Source organism: Drosophila pseudoobscura, chromosome X (assembly GCF_009870125.1).
Source record: "Drosophila pseudoobscura strain MV-25-SWS-2005 chromosome X, UCI_Dpse_MV25, whole genome shotgun sequence".
Lineage (NCBI taxonomy): Eukaryota > Metazoa > Arthropoda > Insecta > Diptera > Drosophilidae > Drosophila > Drosophila pseudoobscura.
In genome coordinates, this window is record NC_046683.1 from 58,402,276 (window position 1) to 58,420,494 (window position 18,219).

The 18,219-nt window shown below is 49.6% G+C and overlaps 4 protein-coding genes across 13 annotated transcripts; 2 read left to right on the forward strand and 2 right to left on the reverse strand.

Moving 5' to 3' along the window:
• Positions 1–43: 43 nt before the first annotated feature.
• Agpat4 (1-Acylglycerol-3-phosphate O-acyltransferase 4) lies at positions 44–1,876 on the reverse strand. 2 transcript variants are annotated; one of them, XM_015188206.2, is made up of 4 exons: positions 1,711–1,876; positions 1,315–1,486; positions 339–1,232; positions 44–279 (listed from the first exon to the last, which is right to left on the reverse strand). In XM_015188206.2, the coding sequence occupies exons 2-4, from the start codon at positions 1,478–1,480 to the stop codon at positions 188–190; spliced, it is 1,152 nt and encodes a 383-aa protein (XP_015043692.1). In that variant the 5' UTR covers positions 1,481–1,486; positions 1,711–1,876; the 3' UTR covers positions 44–187. The 2 variants fall into 2 exon arrangements, with proteins under 2 accessions (XP_015043692.1, XP_001352574.2); XM_001352538.4 differs by lacking the exon at positions 1,711–1,876 and adding an exon at positions 1,562–1,702.
• Positions 1,877–2,535: 659 nt separating this feature from the next.
• LOC4812404 (1-acyl-sn-glycerol-3-phosphate acyltransferase gamma-like) lies at positions 2,536–17,764 on the reverse strand. 5 transcript variants are annotated; one of them, XM_015188207.2, is made up of 10 exons: positions 16,232–16,749; positions 16,111–16,169; positions 15,923–16,046; positions 15,683–15,863; positions 15,427–15,619; positions 14,079–15,176; positions 4,066–4,252; positions 3,458–3,993; positions 3,022–3,379; positions 2,536–2,959 (listed from the first exon to the last, which is right to left on the reverse strand). In XM_015188207.2, the coding sequence occupies exons 1-10, from the start codon at positions 16,707–16,709 to the stop codon at positions 2,865–2,867; spliced, it is 3,309 nt and encodes a 1,102-aa protein (XP_015043693.2). In that variant the 5' UTR covers positions 16,710–16,749; the 3' UTR covers positions 2,536–2,864. The 5 variants fall into 5 exon arrangements, with proteins under 5 accessions (XP_015043693.2, XP_015043694.1, XP_015043696.1 ...); XM_033384445.1 differs by lacking the exons at positions 2,536–2,959; positions 3,022–3,379; positions 3,458–3,993; positions 4,066–4,252 and adding exons at positions 9,253–9,735; positions 9,835–9,975; positions 17,554–17,764 and having other exon boundaries at positions 16,232–16,683; XM_001352541.4 differs by lacking the exons at positions 2,536–2,959; positions 3,022–3,379; positions 3,458–3,993; positions 4,066–4,252 and adding exons at positions 9,253–9,735; positions 9,835–9,975 and having other exon boundaries at positions 16,232–17,224.
• RAF2 (RING-associated factor 2) lies at positions 5,302–9,334 on the forward strand. 4 transcript variants are annotated; one of them, XM_015188211.2, is made up of 7 exons: positions 5,302–5,623; positions 5,707–6,076; positions 6,146–8,143; positions 8,206–8,382; positions 8,444–8,675; positions 8,742–9,002; positions 9,086–9,334. In XM_015188211.2, exons 2-7 carry the CDS (start codon positions 5,715–5,717, stop codon positions 9,125–9,127), a joined length of 3,072 nt encoding a protein of 1,023 aa, XP_015043697.2. In that variant the 5' UTR covers positions 5,302–5,623; positions 5,707–5,714; the 3' UTR covers positions 9,128–9,334. The 4 variants fall into 4 exon arrangements, with proteins under 4 accessions (XP_015043697.2, XP_015043699.2, XP_015043698.2 ...); XM_015188213.2 differs by having other exon boundaries at positions 5,302–5,616; XM_015188212.2 differs by having other exon boundaries at positions 5,302–5,616; positions 5,728–6,076.
• Gagr (Gag-related) lies at positions 11,741–13,888 on the forward strand. 2 transcript variants are annotated; one of them, XM_033384451.1, is made up of 2 exons: positions 11,741–13,096; positions 13,149–13,888. In XM_033384451.1, the coding sequence occupies exons 1-2, from the start codon at positions 12,226–12,228 to the stop codon at positions 13,226–13,228; spliced, it is 951 nt and encodes a 316-aa protein (XP_033240342.1). In that variant the 5' UTR covers positions 11,741–12,225; the 3' UTR covers positions 13,229–13,888. The 2 variants fall into 2 exon arrangements, with proteins under 2 accessions (XP_033240342.1, XP_001352576.2); XM_001352540.4 differs by having other exon boundaries at positions 11,753–13,881.
• Positions 17,765–18,219: the final 455 nt, after the last annotated feature.

The window sequence follows — 18,219 nt, forward strand, 5'->3', positions numbered from 1 at the left end:
AATGTATTTTACAATGGCAATTTTACTTGTTCATTAACAATGATTTCTATTCTATGGCAATTTTATTTGTTCATTTATAATGTTTTCTATTCATGTTGCATTCATACTAAAAGTATGGTCTTAAGACAAATTGGAAATAAAAAAACGTTATATACATTTAAAATGCAGCACCTCCAGGTATTGTCTTCTACTTCGCAGCCTGCTTTTCTCCAGTAGCGCCATAGCTGGAAGACTTGCTGATCTTAGAGGCATTCACGGCATGCTCCATGAGCCCGTAGACTGAAATTAAAAACATATCAGTCAAATAAACGCCTGTGGAGTGAGTTTTATATGCTTACAAAGTCCCAAAATAGATATGACCGTGAAGAAACCAATCCAGTTGCCCGCAATGAAAGACGTGATCATATAATACAAGATGCAAGAGACACAAACGGTGGCCCATCCAATAAAGTTCAGCAACGTTGCGAGGCGTGGCTTGTAGATCTTCATGGGAACCTCCTTCACGCCCGAGGTCTTGAAGAAGCTACCCGTCTCGTGGAAGCTATCGATAATGCGATCCTTCTCCATAAAGAACTCCTGCATCCAGGCGGCGGCCTCCTTCTCATCCTCAGGGACATTGCTCAAAGGCACACGACGAATGTACATGTAGGGCTCCACCGTCTCTCCGTTCAACTGGGACAGCATGGATGGCTTCACCTTGGCATCCCGCTTGAAGGCCAGATTGATGTCATAGATGGCCGGACAGATGCCGCGCAGTGTCGGCAAGCTGGTGGTGAATCCCTTGGTGCGCGGAATCAGATGGTGCTTGAGCACGGGCAGGCCACGTTCCTGGGCAAACTTCACGGACAGCTCGTGCTTGGCGGCGGTGTAGCGTGTGCCCTCGGCGTTGAGCAGCAGCCACACGGGATCCGGATAGGAGAAGACCACCTTCAGCTGCTCCTTGATGACGATCTTGTCCTTGTCAAAGTTGCGGTCGAGGAAAATGAACTCCGCCATCCACCAGACCCATCCCAGGATCGGCACATAGCGGAGCATCTTCTTGGCGTAGGCCTTGGTGTTGCCAAGGTTTCCGAACTTGTCGGTGACCATCCAGGCGGTCAGCCAGTCGATCTCGTATGTGTGGTTCATGAGCAGCAGGCCGTGCTCCTTGGCAAAGTACTTCTTCTCATCTTCGGGATCGATGTAGACGCGAACCTTACTGCCGGCATACCACTCGGCAACACAGACAAGAACTAAAAACAGATAGAGTATGTAGTGGAATACATAGTGCAAATATGTAGTAGATAGATGATCTGATCTGTCTATAGGACTCACTGCAGTAGAAGGAGTATGTGAGATAGTACATAAGACCGCGGCAGAGACGCTTGTCGAAGGGCTTCACAAAGATGTGCAGGAAAAGCTGGGCGATGTTCACAAAGAATCCGCATGTGAAGAACGTTACGGCAATTAGCAATCGCCCCAGACCCGTGAGTTTTCCCATATCGATCTATAAATAAATGGAAACGGGATGTGATTGGATGGTTTAAAATAAAGTGCATTCCATAAAGGAAGTTTACGTAACAATTAATAAATATGTCCAGCGTTCGATATCAACTTAATTATGGCCTCCACTCAAACTTTGTTCCCAATGCCCACACGATGGTGAATGCTTATGACCCTACAATGTTTATGGCACCCTCCTCTCTCACACACACACACACACGTATGTACCTGCTATGTCCGCGAACTTTTTGAAAAGCGAATTAACACTCGACTCGAAGATCTTGGGGAAGTTGCAACCTGCCCTCCCAAACAGCTCTGAGCAACTGAATGGGAGCGGAATGTTGTCAACTGTTTCCTGTGCCCGTGCCGATAGGGATCCTAACGATTAAACACCAAAAAACCGACAAAACCTATATACTAACGTTATTAATCATCTGTTATCAGTCAATGAGTACGAATGTTACCACTGTCCCACGACATTCGCTATCATAAAAAAACGAGAACCATTGCAGCACACCATGTGTGTATGTGTGAGAGAGGGGAAGTGCTATAGACAAAGGCTGGCTAACGGAACGCGAGGTTACACGATTCTCTCGCACTGATCTTTACAACAGATAGAGAGATACGAGAGAGAGAGAAAGAACAGAACAGAACAGAAAGTGAATGGGAATAACGGAAGAGTTACACTCTTGCTCACCCATTCTTTGGATACACTTTTAATACCTATATTTGAAATCGATAAGAAAATGTTTGGTAATCATTATTAATAATTAGTTATGTTTATGAGCCCAGAAAGGCAAATGAGTGGCACTTTGAAGAGAACCGTATCAGCAAAGATAACGACTGATAGTCAGAGAAATTAACATTTAAACTACGCATGCCAATGTATCCGCCTATTGGTAGTGTATTGTGAAAACATACATATACAGAAAAATGCTCATATTACATATATGGTATTTTGTTGTACGGTCACACACAAGAATCAATGCGGCCATCCGTCGATATCAACATCAGCTGCTTGGATTGCTATCGATATAAAGAACCGCGAGCGCATATTTCCGTCAAAATTGAATATTTAATTCAATTAAGTTTAATTATTGCATTAATCTCCAAATACATTATGAATTAAACAATGCTCACTTAGGTTTATAACTACCAGCTACTACATACGTAAACTTGATGGCTCCAGTGCACCTTGTAACCATAAACTTAGAAAAAAAACCTATTTTCTTAACCACTTTCCGGAGTTCCGAGAGGAATCAAATCATGAATTTATCCGTTTAGCAGAGTGTTGTGACATGGGTTTACAAAATAACTTGTAGATAATTGAGTTCATTAGCTTGGCTCCTCGACTAAAATTGTAATATCAAATAAGAGTTAATTTATTTTGTGCTCGCTTTTGCGGTTGCAGCCGATCCATAGTTTGAAGCCTTGCTGATCTGTGTCTTCTTGATGGCCTGTCCCATGAGCCAATAGACTGAAATGATGATAAAACAATTAAATAAAGTTCAGACAGTGACCATACCATCCCATGCTTACAGAGTCCTAGAATGGAGAGCGAGGTGATGAAGGCCGTCCAGTTGGCAGCCAGCAAGGAATTGATCAGATAGGAGAAGATGAGGGACATCGAGAATATCGCCCAGGCGAAGAAATTCAGGAGCGAGCTTAGCCGAGGCTTTTTCACGTACACCGGAACCTCCTTCACGCCCGAGGTCTTGAAGAAGCTGCCCGTCTCGAGGAAGCTGTCGATAATGCGGTCCTTCTCTACAAACAGATCCTGCAGCCACTTGGCGGCCTCCTTCTCGTCTTCCGGCACCTGCTCCAGCGGGATACGTCTCATCAGCATGTGGGGCTCCACGCTCTTTCCGTTCAGCAGCGACAGCATTGTGGAAGGGGTCTACACAATTATTGGACGGGATTAGGAGTAAAGATTAGAATTAGAGATAATCAAGAAAGGATTAGCGGTATATTTTACCGTATCTGTTGGCCTGTAGGCCAGGTTGATGTCATAGATAACCGGACAGAGGCCACGAATGGGAGCCAAGCTGGCGGTGAATCCCTTGGTGCGCGGAATCAGATGGTGCTTAAGTACTGGCATGCCACGTTCCTGGGCAAACTTGACGGAAGCCTCGTGCTTGGCGGGTGTGAAGCGTGTGCCTTCGGCATTGAGCAGCAGCCAGGTGGGATCGGGATAGGAGAACACCACCTTCAGCTGCTCCGTAATGATGGTCTTGTCCTGGTCGAAGTTGCGATTGAGGAAGACAAATTCGGCCAGCCACCAGCCCCAGCCTATGATGGGCACATACCGGATGGGCTTCTTGGCGTAGGCCTTGCAGTTACCGAGGACATTCAGCTTGTCGCAGATCATCCAACCGTTGAGCCAGTCGATCTCGTACTTGTGGTTCATAATGAGCAGCACGTGCTCCTTGCCAGCGTACTTCTTGTAGTCATCCTCATCCATATAAACGCTCATTTTACTGCCGGCATACCAATCCGCCACAAAGACCAGTTCTAAAAAGGAATGAAAGGGTCAGTCAAATCGGTCAGTGCATTCCAACAGAGACAACAGAGATGTGTACTTACGGGAGTAGAGGGAGTAGCAGGCATAGTACATCAGCTTGCGGAAGAGACGTTTGTTGAAGGGCTTGATGACGAGGTGCATCAGCAGCTGGATAAGGTTGATGCACACCCCGCTCGTGAAGAACGTGAGGGCGATGCACAGGTGGATCAGTCTCAATTGTTTCAGCTTCTCCCACGACACCATATTGAACTAAAAGCAGAAAAGGTTCAATGTTCCAATTATGTTGCTTGCAACCTTTTACGTAACTCAGAAACTCTAAATTGAACTAAAAATAGTAGCACCCCCGATGGGGCAATAAACTTCAGAGGGTACCGCCTGCATAAACCCCCTTTTTATGGCCAAGATGAGCTGCCGTCTTTGTGGTTTTACGGCGAGTGAAAGACGCATCGTTCCGTGCCGTTCCGCACTCACTTTAATGCTTTGTTGATTCGACCACGCGGAAAAGTTGAACGCGAGTTGCACAATTCAGCAGCTGAGGACGGACTGGCTTGAGTAATGGCTAACAAACAGATATTGCAAGATATATATTGGAGGCTATAGACGAATCTAATCAGCAGTGGCAGTGAGCCCAGGCAGCAACGGGAGTCGCGAGTCCACTATTGATGAATTTGTCCAGTTTATAATTATCATTTATAGCACTCCGTCGTGAACAAAGTCCGTACGATCGGATCGGATCGGACCGGGCGGTGGTAGATACTACTACATTCTACGAAGAGGTCTTCGCGTGCTCCTTCCCACCTCACCCCGCACTATTCCACACACACGTTGTAGCTGTTATTGTGTGTATGCGTATGTGCAAGCGAGGCGTGTGGTGGTGTGACGTGGATTATGGTTATCATCGCCCTCTCTCTTTCTCTCTAGCTCTCTGGCACAGCACCGCCACCCACTATTATCACCAACAAAGTCCAACGCTCGGCGATCTGTCATCTTGGGCTTTGAAGATATTCTTAGACCTCTTATCTTATATATAGACACACTCCTGACCACTTTGCTGTATGGATTCTGCGGATTTCCTTCTCTCTGAGTCTCGCAAACATGTTCATTTAGTGTAGTTAATTTTTGCACTGGCGACTCAATGCCGTCGCCGCCTACACTCCACTAATTTACCTTTTTGGCAATGTTTTTGTGCGAATTTTTATAATTGTTATTTGTTTGCTAAGCGTCTAGTGTGCCCGTTTTTTTGCAATAATTCTAAGTGGAACATCTGCGTAGAGCTGGAGAAACATCGGTGTTAACATCTGACATCGATGGTACTCGAACGATTTTTGTGTTTTCGATGTATCGATATATTTAACATCCCTATCTGCAGCTCTGCAATTTATGCCAAAATTTCCATTTCTTAAACAATTTGAAAGTCACAGTGCTGAAAGTAAACGTCGAGTGAAGTTAGAATAGTTACATAAATTTATATCCTGTCTGGATCTTAAATCTCCGCTTGTTTTTGTTGACGAAAACTAGTACGGAAGCTGAGCAAAATTCAACCGGCAGACAGAGACGCTTTTTTTTCTGCATTTTGCAAACGTGAGCAGCAGCAGCAGTAGCGGCAGTAGGAGGTGCGAGGTAGTATAGAAATGGGTTTGGGCTTGAGGGGATAGACACGCATATGTACATACCTGAACATGGTCATAACCGAGTGCTTATAGGTTTAGTCATGTCCAATTCAGAAATCTACGACCCCTCCAACTCAGATCTGAGCAGCGACGAATACGCCACTGAGGAAGACGACGACGCTCTGATGGATGCCGCCGTCAGTAAGCAACCTCCTCCCCCCAAGGAGACCCAATCGAGCCTCGAGTCCTCCTCGATGCCCGAAAAGGCAAATACCGATGTATTGGAATCGACAAAGCCCCCCGACAGCAGCGTGGAGCTGCCGCTACCGCCGACACCGACGCCGGCACCAAATGACAAGGGCACAAAACCGCCGGCTACTCGCGAGGAAACCCTCCGCCGGATCAAGCAAATTCGAGCAAGGAAAAAGAACATCGGATATTATAAACTCCGCAGTGTTCGATGGTAAGTGTCTATAAAGAAAATTAATTGACTTTTGAGGTTATCTATAATTGAAAATCGTTTTCCGATCAGGCTCCGAAAGCTGCATCAATTTCCCAAGAGCAAATTGGAAGCTCTAAAGCAAGTCTTTCCCCTATATAAGGCACACTATAAGCGCTTGGCCGACTACTGGAGCGACAGGGCGGCCTATCGGCAGAAGCTGCTGGCTCGCCAGAGCTGTAGCACCAGCAGCCGCAGTCGTAGTTACAGTCAGAGCCGCAGCAACAGTCGCTCGCGCTCTCGTTTTCGCTCTCGCAGTGGGAGCCGCAGTCGCAGTGAGAGCAACTCGCCGGAGCTCATCTGCTTGGATGACACCGAAAACGAGGACTCGCCGGAGAAGGTGGAGCCGGCCCAGACAGCCAGACAGATGTCGGCCGTGAAGGAGGACAAGGAGAAGTCGATTCCTTTGCGACAGATTGAATTTGACAAGAAACCGCCTCCACTAGCCCCCGAAAACGGCTCCGTCCTAGACGAATTCCTCACCATGAAGCCGCCTTTAAATCAAATTCTGAAACAGCAAGTTGACAAAGAGATAACTGCTTATGAGCTGGCCCAGTTTTCAGCTGCCATGAAACAATTGACGGAGAATACTCAGCAGCAGCCGAAGGAGGAGACGCCCACAACTGTGGCGCCCACTGAGCCCCTTAAGCGCCGTCGTTCGGTAACGCCACCACCACTGACCAGCAGTCAGGAAAAGCGCCCAAGGCAGATGCCTGATCCTGATGACGATGACGATGACTATGACCGCATCGAATTTATACCAGTTGTGCAGCCGGCACAGGAGTCTCCAAATCGAGCTTTAGTTACTCCACAGCAGTATGTCCAGCCACAGATGCAGCGGCCACAACAGTCACCCGTTCAGGAAAAGCCACAGCAGCAGCAGCTGCAGCAACCATTAAAAGACAAGCCACAGCAGCCGCAGCAGCAGCAGCAGACGCCGCCGCAGATTCAGACGCAGATACAGAAACGCAAGCCACAGCATCCCCAGCAACATCATCCTCTGCAGCCACAGGTTCCGCAGCCGCATTCGCAGCCATTGCAGCCTAAACCACAGAAGCTCCAGCCGGATCCCAAGATGCAGCATCTGCAGTCACAGCATCCGCAGAATCAGCAGCCGCAGCAGCAGCAGCCGCAGCAGACATTGCAACAGAAACCACTGCAGGATCCCAGATTTCCTGTTTTCCAGTTAGGCACGCCCTACTCTCTCGCTCCAGTGGCAGGATCCGGATCAGGAGCCATCCAACAGGCCGTGAACCTGACCGCCATGGCCTACAGCGTGAACACGCCCAGTCCCCAGGCCGTGCCCATGGAGATTTCCTATACCACCGCGAAGCTGCCACAGACTGCTGCCAATCCGATGAACCTCCAGATGCCAACTCAGGCTCACCAGCCACGTGCAACGCCACCAGCCAGTCCCCAGCCTCAGATCCAGCCACAGGCCCAGACATTCGCTGTACCGCAGCAGCCAAAGCCACGCCGCTCAGAGACCGTCTCCACTCAGACCCCAAAAACCGCTCAAGCCCCACAGCCGGCGGCTCAGAATCAGATTCCTTCGACTGCTCAGAACCCTCCGCTGGGACGACCCAAACCACCTCTCATGGATCTCGGAAACGATGATGCCAATTTCCATTACCACCTCCTGTCGCTCTACGAGGAGATGGACACCCAGCTGAAGGCGAAGATATCGCTGGTCAAGCCGGAGCTGAAGGCCCTGGCCAAGGAGCGGGAGCGCATTGAGTTTGAGATGAAGAATCTTGACAGACAGATCCTGAAGCACGAGGAAGAGGGCAATCGCCTGCAATATCTGCGCCTCGTTCAGAACGAGCTGCGAATCCGCCTGGAGCGCAAGGAGCGTCTAGCCATCATCAAAAGCATTGTGCCCAATTTGATCGGCCAGAACTGCAGCATCTCGGAGCTTAGCGAAATGCAGGCGATGTTGGCGCTCAACACTGAGGATGCCGCCGCTGTCAGCATGGAGCGCTGCCTCAACAAGATGGAGCAGAATAGGAGCAACATTGAAGTGCTTCGCTCGTAGGTCAACGACGGATCGCGCTCCTCGAACAAGTCTTAACCCCTGCTGTTTCTCTTTTCAGAGCCTTGGGTCTGAAAGCCCCAGAGAGGGAACCGACTGCTTCTCCCACTCACCGCCAAGCGCCGCGACAGATGGAGGAATTTCCTCAGAATCGCAGTCGCAACTCCTTGCCGGCGCTTCGCGGATCCACACACGTTATCAATAATTTTTTCGATTCGAGGCGCCATTCAGAGGAGAGGTAAGAGAAGTTCACCCCTCTTTTGCTCTAGAGACCTATGCTATCCATTTATTTTTTGTAGAACCGCCCCATCGTCGAATCTGGGGCACATCTCCAGCCAGACCCAGAATTCACAACGGCTGCCCAAGTCGCCAAGCCTGGAGTTTTTGACCGGCAAACAGGGACAGGTCCAGGCCCAGGTCCAGATATCGCCACACCATCGCAGCCAGAGCTCGCTGCACTGCCCGTCCGGGATCGAGAACCTAATGATGCCGCTGTACAACAGCAGTCCCTTGGCCGGCCAGCAGAAAAAGGTACACAAGTGTTATTTAAATACTCTCCCGATTGCCTAACGAACAAAATATTCATTCGTTCTTTAGCACGACGAAATGCATTCCAACTATAATAATGAGTCCTACTCGTCGGGTGGGCAGCAGCCACAGACCAACACGCAGCCCCAGGGCATAGCTAAGACTTTTGACAATCGCGGTAACAGGCTGCAGACTAGTGGCCCAGGAGAGGGCGTTATCATCTTGAATGGACAGGGGGGGGAACATAACTGCATGGAGTGCGGCAAGAATGAGGCCAATTTCATTTGTGGCATCTGCAAGATGCAGTGCTATTGCAGTCGTGAGTGTCAGGTGAGCATGAACCTGACCTGCCCCTTTAACCACCGAAATGATTCCACTAAACTTCGTTTTGTTCTTTTTTGATCAATTTTCAGCTCCGCGCCTGGGATGAGCACTACCCGCTCTGTGGTCAATAATCAGCTAATCAGCATTACTAGGTCTGCAACTATAACTACAATCAAGATATTATAATCCAGTCGCGTAAGATGCATCGAACATCCTAGACCCAAGACATACAAAAAAACATTAGTTTCATATTCGATTGCAATGCATAAATAATCATTTTTTTCATTTGTAATCGCTCTCCGCACATCGATCAATAAATACATAAAGACACTATCGAACTAATCGTATTTTCCAACACCGCTATCGATAGTTCATGTTTGATTGGAGGGCAATGCCTAACGGCTGCTTTTGAAATTAATTCCGTTGTATCCGATCCCTTTTTGAGGCAAGGCAGCACAGAATCTACATATGTATGTGTGCTATCCATAATATGGGTTTATTTACTGCGCCTTCGCACCTGGCACAGCAGCTGGATGTCATTGATATGCAGATGGAGCGGCTGCCTCTTAGTCCACGGGCCGCGTCTCAATTTCCGGATGCGCAGCTGCCGGCTGCAGTGCAGCCTGAATTTCAGATTCGGATGCCACACATTCGAGGCGGCGATGGCCGTGTTGGCGCTGGGTGTGACGCATTTATAGGCGTATTGCCACCATAACCGTATGCTTTGCTTGGTACTGTGCTACAATTTAGTGGACGGGGGTGTGGGTGTGGGCAGATTGTAAATATTATTGGCCCTAAACAATCAATGTGGGGTTTTTTGGGTGGGGGAAAGACTCACCATATAGACGGGCAAAACGTAGTAACGCTTACACTCGCGTCGCCTGAAGTTGAATGCTATGGGCTGGCGGTGCGTCGACGACACCTTTGTCAGGTGCGACCGAATGGCGCTGGCACTGGTCGAGCGCTGCAGACGCTGGAGCTGGTAAAAGGCACAGAGAACGGGGCACGGGCACGGGGCCGGTCACGTAATTAGTAATTAGTTTTCCAAACAATTGAACACCTTTTCAAAGCACACAATATTTAATATGCGCAAAATGTTTGCTATTTTGCTTTGAGCTCTACAAAGAATTCGCGCCAAATTTGGCTTGCAAATGATTCGAATCGACTCCGGATTAGGCGCTTTGTTTGCAATCCGCCGATTGCTGGCTGGCTGCCTGGCTGGATGGAGTGGGATCCGAACCGGAGTGAGAGTGCGACTGCAGTTGGCCCTGAACCTGCTTATCAAAGCGGTAAGCGGCAAAGCGCCAAGCGGTAAGGGAACGGCAAAGCTAGTCGCACTTATCGATGCGCTGTCTATATACAGACATACATACATATACATAATTGCTGTAAAAATTACAGTTGTAAGCTCCTATTCTCATGGCTTATTTATGCGATCCGACAGCGGAGTCATCCAACTCGAAGTTGATTGCAATTAAATCCGCTTATCAGTTTAGAGTCGCGATTCAAATTAACACTATAATCAAATCGAAGCAGCCGCCCCACTCCCGCTCTCCCTCCTCCTCTCTCTCTCTCTCTCTCTCTCTCTGTCCGTTCTGTCTGTGTTTTAGCGTCCTCGCCGACTAGTCGGTGTACCCTTGTGCAGAGAAGGGTATCACGATTTGGTGCAGACTTTTGCCACGCAATGGAGCAGGAAGCATCTTCGAGCCCAGAAAGTATGCTGTATCTGAATCACATATTACTATACCCTACAGCTTTTACGATTCTTTGTGAGAAAATATATTTGAATCTCAAGATAATTCCATTGTTACAGGCTTACAGGCTCTTAAGAGTATCTAAATCTTTGTGCCCCCCCTATGGATAGCCTTCCTTTTCTGGTGTTTTTTTTTTCTAGTACAAGTATTAAACAGTTTTACAAGCCGCTAACGCTCAGAAATTGTTGCTAATTAGTTGAACCCGCGCACGCCGGCGCAGCGGACCTTAAAATCGAGCTCCATGGGGTGCGGGATGTGGGTTGCGGGTTGCGGGGGCGCGGGCGCGGGCATTGCCGGCTCTAATAAAGGTGTACTGTGACTGTGTGTGTGCGTGAGTCTGCGTCAAGATTGGAGGCAATCGAGCTGAATTAGATGCGGTCGCCGATGGGATGGGGTTGAGGGTTCTGGGGTCGATTGAGTGCAGATCAAGCGATGAGCAATTTGTTTTGTTCATTGTTTTCTTTTTAAGAAATTAGAAATCAGAAATTAAAAAGGACCTTGAATGCAATTTCTGTGATTTAATTTGCATACAAAAAAAAACCAAGTCGGGGTATTATTTAGTGCATTCCATTCCTCTCTCCACAGCAATCGACTTCGAAAAGTCCCGTTTCATTCGATCACTGAAACAAAACACGTTAAACGCTTTGCTTTGCCTGAAACGATACTATTTGCCTGATGACAGGCGCAATTAAACAAATCTCAACGCTTTCGATTCAAGCGACTTGTGTGCGCTTTTTATTTGTAAATATATTGTTGGTTTCGATGTTGTACGGTACACGGTACGGTATGTGCATGTGCGTGTCGCGGGCTGTTGTGTTTGTGTTTGTGTATCACTATCTGTGCGAGTAGAGTATCTGGCAGCTATATCTAAGGGGGTGTCGTGTCTCCATGTCTCCCTGTCTCCATGTCTCCCTGGCAGTGTTTCTGTTTCTGTTTGTGTCTGTGTTTCTGTTTGTGTCTCTCTATGTATGATTCAGCGGCGCCCTCAACCAACTCCCACAACCACAATGAATGGCTGCCGCTGTGTTCCGTTCTGCGTTTCAGTTCAGTTCATTGGGATCGCTGGGGACGACGACGACGACTACGACTACGACGGTTGCACGGTTCTCGGTTTTTGAATTCGCAATTTTGTTTCGGCTTTTCGGCTTTTGGGTGTTCGGGTGCTTTGGTGCTTCGGGGCTTCGGGCGGTTGTCATTGTTGGGAGAAGACCCTCTCCCAAGTAAAATTCATGTTAATGAATGTTAATTTATACATTTGTAAGAATCTAAAATCTGTTTTTCCATACACAACAATTATTGACTGGCTGCCGTGGCCGCTGGCACTGGCGCTGCTCCCCAAATTCGAATTCGGAAACAGTCGCGCCTGAAACGCCGCCGTGATCGCGCACTGCACTGCTCAGCTCTGCTCTCTCTAGAACATTAGTTCCGTTACCCCCCCTCCCTCCCCCTCGAAAAAGGAAAGGAATAGAAAGGCAATGGATCCCGAGTTTGTGAACAAATATAACCAGGTGCTCAGTCGGTTGAAGCTCATCGAGAACTTCGATGGCAGCGATCCTGCGAAGCTGCCGCCGTTCCTGCAGCGGATCGAGGCCCTGATGCCGGCCATCAACAGCTTCGACGACTACTACAAGGCACAGCTGATAGGACACATCAAGAACAAGTGCACTGATCGGGCCAGGGAGGCGGTCTTCACACGACAGATGAGTGCCCCGGCGGCCAATGGAAATGGGAATGGTCATGCCAATGGACACCTGCTGAAGGCCGAGTCCTGGCTGAAGCTCAAGGATCAGCTGCTGTACAACTACGCGGAGCGGGAGTCCAGCTACTCGCTGATCCACAAGATACGCAGCGCGGTGCTGGACTCGAACATAGAGCTGTACTATCAGAAAATGGCTAAGCTGAAGCATCGACTAATCAACCGGAAGCTCACCCACAACGACACCCTGTACGCGCTCGAGGACATCGAGCGGATCACGCTGCAGGTCTTCCGCGACCACCTGCCCGAGCCCACACACTCGATGATTCTGCGGCGCAACCCCAAGAGCATGGAGGAGGCCTACCGCTACATCGTGGAGGTGCAACAGCAGTTCTACACCCAGAGCGGCTCCCTCGGGAGCGATCAACAGGCGGCCACCTTCAGCACCAGCCACAAGCAGCACCACCACACCTACGGCGTCGGTATGGGCGGCGTGGGCGTCAGCACCGTGGGTCTGGGCGTCGGGATGGGTGCAGTGGGTCTGGGCATGTCCTCGGCGGGCTACGGCCGCCAGATGTCGGACAAGGGCAACAGCCAGAACGCTAGCTCCAGGAGCTACTATAACCAGGCGGCGCCCGCCGTGGGAGCGGGTAAGACGAGTCCCATGTTCAAGAGCCTCGGAAATCCCACATTCAAATCCAGCTTCAGCTACAACGGCACCAGCAGCGGCAGCATGGCCGGAACGAGCGGCATGGGCTACTCCAATACGAAGAAGGATGTGAAGGCCAACTATCAGCAGCAGAAGAATCAGAACCAGAACCAGAAGAGCTCCATGAAGACCTCCAGCATGGGTTCCGGCAGCAGCTGGCGGAAGTAGAAGAGAAGCCCCACGAAGGATTCACCCCACAAACCCATCCCGAATCTGGCTTACAGCTCAAGGGGAGGGCGATGGGAGAAGGGCAATGATGATGATGATGATGATGATGATGGGCTAATGAGCTAAGCGGAGCGCATGATCTAATCTCTTGGGCCTGTGACTAAGCCAAGGCTTAGAGATTGGATCGATGTCGAGTGCATGCCTCATGCTAATTACCCCCCAACCCCAACCCCAGCCCCAGCCCCAACCGCAGCAGCAAAGCAGTGTGTCTAATAGTTAGTTCAATCGATGATGATGATGATGATGATGATGGTGATGATGATACGAATGATGTGGATGTGATTGTGGATGCAGATGACGACGAATCGATACGATGCGATGACCGTGCCGACATGTTAATTATTATCTCATAAGACTCAAAGTGTACATAGCCCCCAACCGAACATTCCCCACCCCACCCCACCTCACCCCACCCCATCTCCCATAACCAAACCCACCTACAACCCCGAAATATATTTTTGTTTTGTTTTTTGTTTACCAATAAAGTGTAAAGTCTAACGCCTTGCGCCTCCAGTTTTGTCTGGTTCTTGGATTTCTACGGGTATTACTCATTCCCCGCTATTGGATCTATTTATCGCCTACTTATGGCATCCACTGGGATCGCTGAACTCTTTTGGAACCCTACTTTTGCACTTCTACTTTAATGGGATCCACTCGTCCTCGTCTTAGCCATTAAACCGAAACCTTCTACTCACCACCTGTTGGGCACTTGAGTGTGACGCAGATCCTCTCTGATCATAGCCCATGTCCTGCTGTGGAGGTTCGGCCACCTCCTGCAGCTTCACAGCCTTCGGCTTGGACTTGTCCTTGTCGCTCTTAGGATTGCCGAAGAGGCCGCGCTGCTCGGCCCGTCGGATGAGGTACTTCTCGTTGAGATGCGTGAGATTCTTGCGGCGCACCAGGGAGAGGAAGCTGCCCGTCGTCTGCTGCCGAATGCAGTTGTCCTGATGGATGCATATGTCCGGCACCGTATCCTGGACAAACTCGTCGATGTCCGGGGTGACAATCAGATCGATGCTGTCCACACGTGGCAGGGGCGGCGCAGAGGATGGGGCTGGCAGTTCTGGCTGCGACTTGCGCTTGTCCTCGGCCGACAGTTTGTCCTTTTTGCGGGGCGAATCCTTGCTCATGGCAGCCGCCGGGATGTTGGCGGCCTCCAGCTCGGCCAGGGCCTCCAGCCGCTTAACCTCTTTGTAGGCATTGCGATGCTTCTCGAGGGCCAGCTTGTTAATCAGCTCGATGACGTGCTCCACCATGTCCTCATTCTCGGTGCTCACAATGGAGTGCGTCTGGTAGAGGACGAACTGCACCTGCGGCCGCGACATGGACATGGTGAGGGTGAGCAGCTGCTCCTCCAGGATCAGGGCCACTCGCGTGCGCCCCTCGTCGCTGACCTCCGACTCGGTGAGGACCTCCAGCATGCTGAGATCTCCGCCTCGCGAACAGATCAGATCTATGGGATCGGAGATGGCACTAAAAGAGTTCGGGGGCGTGGCGAAGATGCCCACGACAGTGCGGAATCGATTGGACTCCATCGGAAAGGATGTGAAGGCGTCGCCAAAGAGTCGTATATTGTTCACGCCAATGGACTCCATGTAGCGTCGATAGTCCTTCAGATTGGTCCCCGCTCCGTACACGTAGAAGTTATTCACTCGGTTAATGGAGTAGAAGAGGGCCGCTAGGTAGGCGGTGGAGCGGGGCGACCCAATATGCGTCTGCAGGATGTCGCCATCCAGCTCGAAGTAATCCATCATTTTGGACATAATGGCAGGACCAAAGGTGAAGTTTTTGTCCTTAAAAGGAGAGAGTGAGATAGAGAGAGGAAAGAAGTGTTTAAATGGAGAATCTAGATAATTACATGACACCTACAATTATCAATTTACAGCTCTTGAAATTCGTACAATCGTGTGTGTACTCGTACGTGTAGTGGCATTATCAATTATCATTCCATCACGATCGGATAATTATGACAGATACTGAATCATGATACTGATACCGCTAGCCTCGCGTGTGACACAAAACACAGCCAGAACCAGAACCCACCTGCATGATGAAGTAATGTTTGGTCATCAGATCCGACTTTGTGAATTCGCTGCGGTCCTTGGGTATGCAGGAGATGACCAGCGGACAGATGTTGTCCCACTTGCAGTGCTGCTCCAGCAGCGGCTGCTCATCGTCCGGCCCATGGACAGTGAAGCCCATTTCCGTAAGGATCCTATCCGCCTCCACTTTGGTGCTGGGGATTCACTTAAATAGAGTTTTGGGGTTCAGGAGGTCTTCAGGAGATGTTTCCACCTACCGCACCAGAAAGGGATTGATCCAGCCGGTGACCACTGGATTGGCTGCTGCTATGGCCACCTTTTCGTTCTGCAGATGAATCGGGAGTAGCTGCGAGAGTCGGAGGGCGCCCACCTTTATTCTCATGCGGGAAAATGAGGCGGCCAGTCGTATACGATGCTGCCAGAGCACGCCCGCCAGATCTATTCGGATTTTAGACGTGAAAGGCGATTCTGTAAGGACATAATCTGTGCGAACCAACCTGTGACCTCTGCCTCCTTGTAGAGGCTCGCCTGAAGCTCTTGCTCTTCGGAATTGCGGCCCTTGAACTGGCGATCGTGGAGCTCGAAGAGCATTAACCATATACGCTGCTCGTCCTCGAGGTACTGAAAGTGGGAATGGGGGAAATATAGCCAGGGATAGGATAGGCAGTGAAAGATGGATAGCCACCTGACTGTGCTGCTCAAAGAAACAGACATCGTTCAAGGCATTAGAGAGAACAACCTTGTCTATAACGGCACAGAAAGAATGGGAGATCAGATTGGACAATAAAGATTTTGGGGCTACCCACATCGAAAGACATCGTAGATCAAAGAGTAGGCCAATCGCATCTCGTGCTCATTCCGAAAATTCACGAGAATGGGGGGCTTGCGGAGCAGTTTCGCGGCATTCCCGATGGTGGGCAGAGTCCAGCGGGCGCCTGTCTTCAGGCGGACCTTCACGGTGGTGGCGTGGCAGTGTTTCAGAACGCGACTGCGTCGCCCATTGGGACTGACGCCGGGCGTGAGGATCTTAGTGATGCGCAGCGGATCGAACAGGGGCTTCTCCTTCTTGTGGATGTCCTGCAGGGAGAGGGTGGACTCTTCCGGCGACTCGTTGACCTGCCGCTGGATCTCCAGCAGCATGTAGTACATTTTGTCCTGCCACTCCTCGTCGCTGGGCAGATAGATCTGCTTCATTTTCTTCAGTTTTTTGCTCTGCTCCTTGAAGATGGCCGGATACACGGAGAAGATGTCCGCGAGGCTGAGAAAGAACAGCTGATTGGACATGGCAGCAGCGAGAGAAGAGAGTAATAAGAGTACAAGCGAGAACGAGAACCGAGCACTTGCAGCGAGCAGCAGCAACTGAGGATGAGCGTCGCGTCGCGTCTCCTTTCGATAGCGTGTCTTTCATCTCCCTTCCGCCTGTGCCTTTGGCCCTTCTCCTTCTACCTCTGCTGCTGCCTGCCAGTGCCTCTGCCCTTCCACAACCAATTTCCAATGACAATGACAACTGCTGATTTTATATTCTCATTCTCCCATTCTCCCATTTCCATTTCGTTCGGTTCGTGCTTAACACCAATTCAATGCTGGGAGTCGGATCCGACATCAACTGCGCTGCATGCTCCATGGAATTACTTATCTATCTGCTGCTGCTGCTGCTGCTGCTACTGCTGCTGCCTCCCCCCTCGCACTCCTTCCCACCTGTCGCCGCATGCAATGTGCACGCCAATATTGAGCACCTGCTCCGACTCCCTCTCCCACTCTCTTTCTGTCTGTCCAACTTCCAGCCAGCAAAAAAATATCCACCACAAAGGACAAACGGAAGAGGACAAACGGGTAGCCGTAGCATATGATACTCTTCTTATGGAGATTGCTCCCATGGCATATAAAAAATTCATCAGATCATAATGGAATTTGTATCATCTTTCCATCTTGCAGAGACTTGTGATCACATTTCAACAGTTCCCGCCACACATAGGACATGCAGCAATCATCTCTGTGTCTGCACTGCATAGGCCTGATGAAGGAACAATCATGCCTTCCGTCAGGTCAGGGTATTAATATGTTACAGTTACACCAAAGGGAGAGAGGGAAAGAGGACAGAAGCAGATCGAAGCGATATCACACTTACCTTTTATTTTTGATGGCTTCGGTAATAAATTCTGGGTAATAAATTCCGTTTGCCATATTCGCATGATTTGCTCTGATTGGAATACGTCTTCAATAAATTGCCAAAAATGTCACAGTCAAGGCGGACGAGACACGCACGCAGGGGTGGGGAGGGGAAGAGATATATTTATGATAGAGGAATAGACATCAACATCAACATCGACATACATAGAGGGGGCTGCCATTCTGCCATTCTTCGATGTGTTGGCATTGATTGGTTGGAGTTGGCATCCCCATCCACTCCGTTTGGGGGGCTCAAATCGTTTTAGTCGAACATCAAATTAGTTGTTGATTAGGAGGGCTCTGAATAACAGTTTCGAATGGAGCGGAGCACGAGAGCAAGGAGTATGGCGGGAGCTACAATTTATTGGCCTAGGTCAAATATCGATTATCGGCCGTCAGCCACCGCATATTATTGGGTCAGAGACTGAATTGAATGTCAATTTGATTGGCATATCTGGGGTGCATGGAGATCCTACTATGTATGTGTGTACGAGTATACATATGTATATTCGAGCAGTGCATGGGAGGAGGTGACCTTGAGCTGGAGTAGAAAGTTCAGGCACGGGCCCAGAGCACAGAGCACCAGGCGAGAGAGCTGAAATGATTTCGCCTCTCAATAGTTATC

Bases quoted from the DNA above. Each gene is read 5' to 3' on its own strand.
- LOC4812404 (XM_015188207.2), bottom strand. From the start codon at position 16,709: ATGTCCAATCAGCTGTTCTTTCTCAGCCTCGCGGACATCTTCTCCGTG. The intron at 16,047-16,110 runs GTGGCTATCCAT...TCCCACTTTCAG, and splicing joins TCTTTGAGCAGCACAGTCAG to TACCTCGAGGACGAGCAGCG. The intron at 3,380-3,457 runs GTAAAATATACC...ATAATTGTGTAG, and splicing joins CCTACAGGCCAACAGATACG to ACCCCTTCCACAATGCTGTC.
- Agpat4 (XM_015188206.2), bottom strand. From the start codon at position 1,480: ATGGGAAAACTCACGGGTCTGGGGCGATTGCTAATTGCCGTAACGTTC. The intron at 1,233-1,314 runs GTGAGTCCTATA...ATCTGTTTTTAG, and splicing joins CACATACTCCTTCTACTGCA to TTCTTGTCTGTGTTGCCGAG. The intron at 280-338 runs GTAAGCATATAA...TTTTAATTTCAG, and splicing joins CATATCTATTTTGGGACTTT to TCTACGGGCTCATGGAGCAT.
- Gagr (XM_001352540.4), top strand. From the start codon at position 12,226: ATGGATCCCGAGTTTGTGAACAAATATAACCAGGTGCTCAGTCGGTTG.
- RAF2 (XM_002135354.3), top strand. From the start codon at position 5,667: ATGTACATACCTGAACATGGTCATAACCGAGTGCTTATAGGTTTAGTC. The intron at 8,144-8,205 runs GTAGGTCAACGA...TTCTCTTTTCAG, and splicing joins AACATTGAAGTGCTTCGCTC to AGCCTTGGGTCTGAAAGCCC. The intron at 8,383-8,443 runs GTAAGAGAAGTT...TATTTTTTGTAG, and splicing joins AGGCGCCATTCAGAGGAGAG to AACCGCCCCATCGTCGAATC.